At 38.5% G+C, this 6879-nt stretch overlaps 1 protein-coding gene across 1 annotated transcript; it reads left to right on the forward strand.

Annotated features, from left to right (window-relative positions):
• Positions 1-2185: 2185 nt before the first annotated feature.
• TMED7 (transmembrane emp24 protein transport domain containing 7) lies at positions 2186-5695 on the forward strand. Its single transcript, XM_009890473.1, has 2 exons — positions 2186-2433; positions 5296-5695. The coding sequence occupies exons 1-2, from the start codon at positions 2260-2262 to the stop codon at positions 5530-5532; spliced, it is 411 nt and encodes a 136-aa protein (XP_009888775.1). The 5' UTR covers positions 2186-2259; the 3' UTR covers positions 5533-5695.
• Positions 5696-6879: the final 1184 nt, after the last annotated feature.

The raw sequence follows: 6879 nt of genomic DNA on the forward strand, positions 1-6879 counted from the left end.
GGGGGGCGCGTGAGTTCGGTTCAGAGCTAACGTCAGGCCTATAGAGTTGGCCCCGAAAACCGGCGGTGTCTTTTACCCTGATCACTTCTTTACAGTTCGGGTGACAGAGCACTGGCACAGGCTGCCCAGGGAGGTTGTGGAGTCCCCTTCTCTGGAGATTTTCAAAACCCGCCTGGATGCAGTCCTGAGTAATGTGCTCTGGGCAATCCTGCTTTAGCAGGGGAGTTGGACCAGATGATCTCTAGAGGTCCCTTCCAACTCTGAAATTCTGTGATTCTGTGGGGGTTTTTGAAGGGACTATGTACCATAAACTGAATTTTCTTGTTGGAGTCCTGTGATTTTTTTTTTTTTTTCTTTCCCAGTTGCTGTCCCGCTTTTCATATTTTGGGTAATGTTGCTGCTGCCAAATACTGGTTCGTGTTACTCTGTCCTACGTGTTCTGTTTCTTTCTTGGATATATCTTTTTCCCTACTCAAATGTTCTGTGTCCCTGCCTGTTACTTTCACAAAGTCTTTTCTGTGCAGAACTTTCCCCGCTGTTTTGAAGTGGGTATCATGCAGGCTGCTGGACAGATAAGTTCTGCTGTTGTCACTTTTGTCGGTGGTCAGGGCCGGAGTAGCATTGTTGAAAGTGAAGTCTGGATTTGACCAACTGCTGGTAGACTGACGTGCTGTCTGCATGTCCTTTGGCAGTTTGTATCTAGAGCTGAAAGGAAGCTGAAGCAAGCTCTGTGGGAAGGAATCGCAGGGGAACTTTAAAGCTCTGGCAAATCTTTATCACGTATATGTAAACTGGCCCTTTCTGGGTGTGTGATATGACCGAATGTGAGCGACTTCTGTGTAGCTGGTAAAAAGCACGCCCTTGTCAATGTTGAGATCGTATTTCAAAAATGAGCCACTGTTTCATTATAGAAAATCTTATTTTTGTTTCCTTCAAACCAGGTAAGCATTTCTGTATGAAAATCCTAAGTAGATGCAGACATCCAGGGAGAGGCATCCAGAGATCCAGGCATCCAAAAATTTTTTTTGCTCTTTGTATCCAGTCATAATATTTTTGGAAAAACTGTGAAGATAGTGCTTGCCAAATGAATATTTTTAAAACTTTTTGTTTATGGAGCAGTTATTGCTCAGATCTCTTGTTATTTCAGTGGTATCATGAACGTTATCATTTTAATGACTTAATACCTAAATAAACTGATGATTAATTAACTGATGATTAAAAGATTAAATAATACTATGTGAACTGAAGTGCAGGTACTCGGATACTAAAATATTTCAGTGATTTCTGCACCCATATAAAAGGAACATGCCTGTAGATGGAAGTCTCTTCCTACTTCAGCATGCTTTATCTTAAAAGCAAAAAGTTTGGAACAAGGATTAAGTGTAAAACTGCTAGCCTAAGAGTCATCAGAACACCCAAGTTATGAATACTGAAGCTACAAATTAGTCTTCCTGTAGAGGCAGGATAGCTAGTCTACAGATCAATATGCTGTAGACCAACAATAATCGAAGCCTGAAAAAAACCTCGAGACAGTCATGTGAAGTTTTGAGTTACTTGTCGGCATTGCCCAGATGTGGTGGTCTGGCGAAGAAATCCGGTGGCTAACTGCAGGAGGGAGGCAGCAGAGTCCCCAGACCATTGCTCTGTTCACGAGCACAGGTGAAGGAGGCAGGTTGAAATACCTGTTCTACTGGTCAAATGCCATTCCTGTGGCCTAAAGCAGCTTGAACTAACAGGGTAGTTACGCTCTTTTGGCCATACAGAAAGGAGACATCTTACTGCATGTTAGCAGTCTCATCTATCTGAATCAATTTCATGGAGGACTCGTGGATACAGCAGATGGTTGATTTGTTACAGTAATGTCTTTGTTGCCCCACCAAGTTTCATCTACTGTAGCCTTTGCTTTTGTACAGTTATTTGTAACGAAGTAACTAAAATTGGTCTCCTAAAGGGTTTGAAAATACAGTTGACGTTACTTATCCTGAACTTTAAGTATTTTGAATGTCTTCCATAAGAAAATAATTTTGCAGACTTGCTTTGAAAAATTTTCAAATTAATGCATTATATTTTAAAACATTTGTTACAACAAAAAAATTTGTAGTGCCGCTTGACAAACCATACTTCTTAGAAGAAAGGTATAAATGTCTGTTTTTTTTAAAAAGACAATTTCTTGGTTTTTGTTCTCAGGTGATCACTGGAGGTCATTATGATGTTGACTGTCGGTTGGAAGATCCTGATGGCACTGTATTGTACAAAGAGATGAAGAAACAATATGATAGCTTCACGTTTACTGCATCCAGAAATGGAACATACAAATTCTGCTTCAGCAATGAATTCTCTACTTTCACACACAAAACTGTGTACTTTGATTTCCAGGTTGGAGAAGATCCACCACTGTTTCCTAGTGAGAACAGAGTAACTGCACTTACCCAGGTAAAAAGCTGTTGTGTTTGACAGCAGCTGTTAGGTGGAGGCAATGTTGTTTGTTTTTTTTTTTTCAAGTTCAGCTGCATTAGATATCTAGATCACTTTTGAAAATCAATGGATTGGGCCACTGGTGAGGCCCCACCTTGAGTACTGTGTTCAGTGTTGGGCCCCCCACTACAAGAAAGACACTGAGGTGCTGGAGCATGTCCAGAGAAGGGCAACAGAGCTAGTGAGGGGTCTGGAGAACAAGTCGTATGAGGAGCAGCTGAGGGAACTGGGGTTGTTCAGGCTGGAGAAAAGGAGGCTGAGGGCAGAGGGTGTTGATCTCTTCTCGCAAGTAGCAGGTGATAGGACAAAAGGAAATGGCCTCAAGTTGTGCCAGGGGAGGTTTAGATTGGATATTAGGAAAAAGTTCTTCACCAAAAGTGTTATCAAGCATTGGAACAGGCTGGCCAGGGAAGGGGTTGAATCACCATCCCTGGAGGTATTTAAAAGACAGGTAGACGTGGTGATTAGTGACACGGTTTAGTGGTAGTTTTGGCAGTGTTAGGTTGATGGTTGGACTCAATCTTAAAGGTCCCTTCCAACGTAGACAGTTCTATGATCTTAAAATAATCTGAATTACTACAAATAAGCTTTCTTTCTGAAGATAAGATTTACAGAACAAAGAGCAGAACTGAGAAGCGATCATCAAAAGAAAATTTGGGTAGTAACTTATACCTTGAACTCCAGGCCACTATTTTCTTTTTGTTTCTTTTTTGTTTTGCAGGGTTTTTTTGTTAAGGAAACTTCCTTTTAATGCCATCGTTCTGTGCATCTTGAAGTGTGGATTTCATAAACCATAAATGTCTGGGTATCAGAGTTTTCAAAATTTCCAAACTTTGGAGAAACTTTGAGAATTGTTTTTATATTTAAAATGATGGAGTGTTTTAGGAGAGGACGTAAGTTGACCTCTCATGTCAGTTTTTAAAATGGAGAAGAAATTTCTAGCAAGATGAACAAAATTGGCCATATTTAGTTGGCTTCTAGATGTTTGTCTGTTAAAAGACGCTGTGAAGTGTCAGAACATTATTATTGTATTCTCAGGATTTTACAGTTTGGTACCACCTTTACACAATCTAAATCCATCAAAACTTCCCTTGGAACGTTTGCTTCATTAGGTCTCACTAGTTCTTACATTATAGCAATCATCAAACCCCTTGTTTAAACAACCATTAAAGAATGCTGGACAATTGCTACTTTGCTACTGTGGACTCAACGGCATTAATACCGCTTGCCAAATATCCATCTCTCTTGAGTTTACCTCAGAGAAGTCTGCAGTAGCTGAGATCTGAAATGATAGATGACTTGCTGTGAATTCAACTACAGCTCTTATGTCTTTCTTGTCACCTCTGCTTCATTTTGTATTCTAATTCTTGATCCTGTATCATTCCATCTCTTTTCCTTACTTTAGTCTTCATTCTCTTCAGTATGTGTGTTCTGTTATGTCTGTTTTTTCTTTTGCTATCTTGCCATCAGCAGAGGGATTTTGATAACACAGAGCATGTGGTTCCTGGGTCTACCATCTCTGCAGTCTGTTGCAGTATGTGGGAGAAGATACCTAAAAAAATTGTTTATCACTGGGTTGTGGCATACAGGATTCAAATAAGGTATTTAGGAAAGAGAAAGTTAATTTTCAGAGTACAACACATCTTTGTTAAGAAGGTTCTCGTTGCAGTTTTCCTGAGGCTTCTGGCATGACCAAATTTCAACAGCCTTTCACAGGGACAGTGAAAGGTAAATCCCTAAAACCAGAGTGACTTTGTGTTTAAATAGCTTGTGCAGCTAGGAGAGCTGTGTAACTTATCAGTGAGACCAATGGTTTGTGAAGCCTCTTCCAGAATTTTGTTGAGTAGAATTATCTTAGAGTTGTTCAGACACCTGTCTTGAAAGTTATCAGCTTGAAAAGAGGGTTAGACACAGATATAAGTAACTGAGAGTGGTCCCATCAGGGTGTTAAACATTTCCTTTTATAATAGATAGTGCTGTTTGATCTTCAGGAAGTACTAATTTTAAGCCACAAAATAGAAAAACAAACTGTGACTAGAAATAAGGTATTTCGAAGTGAGGGGCTTTTACTTGCAGAAGATAAACTGAAAGTGGAAGAAGTCTATGTGAAAAACGATGTAGGGCTTGGAAAACTGGCAGTACTCTTTTTTAATGAAAAATTACAATGACGGTGAGCAATTTGTTAAGTATTTGTTGTATGATTATGTTATGGAGCATTCAGGAGCACTGAAAGGTAACAGAATTGTCTTTTTTCTAACCACTTTTTGTGTACATGACAAAGAGAGGGGTCCTTTGCCAAAAGAACACTTTACGTTCAATAATGTAGATTTTTAGGATGTTGTACAACTTGAGTGGGAATTATGCAATGAAGAAAGTCATACTTGTGAAACGCAGAAGCATTTAGTGTATCCTATGTGTATCTTAATGTTATAAGCAACTGTGTGATTTCCTGGTATGTGTGGAATTAACAACTGGGAGATCACTGACATTTCAAAGGTGTTTCTGATGTTCATTTAGAACCCAAATATACATGAATTTAAGATTTGTTTAGTTGTTCTCCGAGCTCGTTGCCTTTTATTAGATCTGCAGTTTTACACGCTTCTGTATTTAACAGCCTGTCCCATTCATGCGTATAGAGTTTGATCAATGTAAGTTAAATTTTACTGCATTTACAGTATTTCAGTGTGCCAATGGACTGAGTTAATCCTTAGCTGGCAAAGTTACATGAATCCTGATTTTAAATATCAAACCACAAAACTTCACAGAAAAAGCACTATAAGGGTTCTTAATTCAGTGGTGTGTGTTTGTTTGCTTCTCTAGATGGAGTCTGCGTGTGTTTCAATTCATGAAGCTTTGAAGTCTGTCATCGATTATCAGACTCACTTCCGCTTGAGGGAAGCGCAGGGCCGCAGCAGAGCAGAGGATTTAAACACGAGGGTGGCCTACTGGTCAATAGGGGAAGCAATCATTCTTCTTGTCGTTAGTATCGGGCAGGTATTTCTCCTCAAAAGCTTCTTCTCGGATAAAAGAACCACAACAACCCGTGTTGGATCATAACTCGTAGTGGTAATGCTTCAGGTCTTTGTGTGCTACTACTCATCTGTAAAAATCAGTTTTCCAATTAATTGCAGGTACAAAGGATCTGAATATATGCAACATTCAAATGTGTCTACCCCTCATCCCTTAAAAATCACAAAACAGACCCAAAATACTATGAAGGGGATGCATGATCTGAAATATTTTAAAAATACTTTGGAACTTTCTGGGTTTTTTTTTTCCTGATTCCTGTATTAAATATCTGGCAATGACCAGCCTCTCTTCATTTTTACTGATTTTAATCCAAACTGCGTTTGATTTTTACCAGTAAGATTAGCCATCTGCGGTATAACACTTTAAAATAACCCAAAAGTCTAGTGTCTGATACAAGAGCCAATATATATGAAAATTTTATTTGATTTTAATTTTCAGACTGAATGTGTTGGATTATAAAAAGGCAAATGTGATGAACTGTAGTGCAATGTTTTGATTTGCTGTTAAAAAGAATAATCCAATGATACTCCTTGCTTATTTGTGAAATTGTTGCAAGCTTGACACTACATCATGGTGCAAATTCTGCATCAGCCTGGTAAGCCTCCACTGTCAAATATTGATAAATTTTGTATTTTAGTATGTTTGCTTAAACATACATTCTTCTATATTAAAATAAATGCATTTCTTCTTTTACAATGTTTATTTCACTGAAAAAAATGTAAGCTGAGACTACTCAGGAAATCCAGTTTCTGTATTCAAAAATCCAAATTTCCAAGTGTATTTCAAAAACACACAATAAAATAAGGAATCTTGTAAGTTTGTCACTGAAACTGTGCAGTTTCCATACTCATATATGCTGCTGCTGCTTTTTGGATTTAAGACCAGAAGTAGCTTGGTTTGTTAAGCAGCACAGTACCAGCACTGGACAAGGTTATATTATGTGTTAGGCACATACAAAGCTTTTTACTAAATTGTTTTCCTATTAGGAGGCCAATTTGATATTGATACTGCATTGCACGAGTGCTGTAAATTTTACTTAGTCCTGTGTGTGGTGCACTGATACTTGATGGCCTTGTGCATCTAATTGCCACTCTTTTTTGCTAGTGGTCAGGAAATGTTTTAAATATTTCACGTTATCTTTTTGGTAGAGTTATAGTTACATTGTTTCCACTGCTCATGTCTTTAGTAGTTTATGTACTGTAAAGTCTTGTTTTATTTGGATGGGGAAGGTAGTAAATGTATATACCTACAAGTAGCTTGAATTGAGCTGGTCATAAGAAGGCTCACAGTAAACTCCTTCAAATGGCTCTGGAGGAATAAGTAGACTGACCAATTCTTAAGTGCACACAAACTAAACTAAGGTGAAAAAATTTG

This window comes from Charadrius vociferus, unplaced genomic scaffold (assembly GCF_000708025.1).
Source record: "Charadrius vociferus isolate BGI_N301 unplaced genomic scaffold, ASM70802v2 scaffold1591, whole genome shotgun sequence".
In the NCBI taxonomy this organism is placed as follows: Eukaryota; Metazoa; Chordata; class Aves; order Charadriiformes; family Charadriidae; genus Charadrius; species Charadrius vociferus.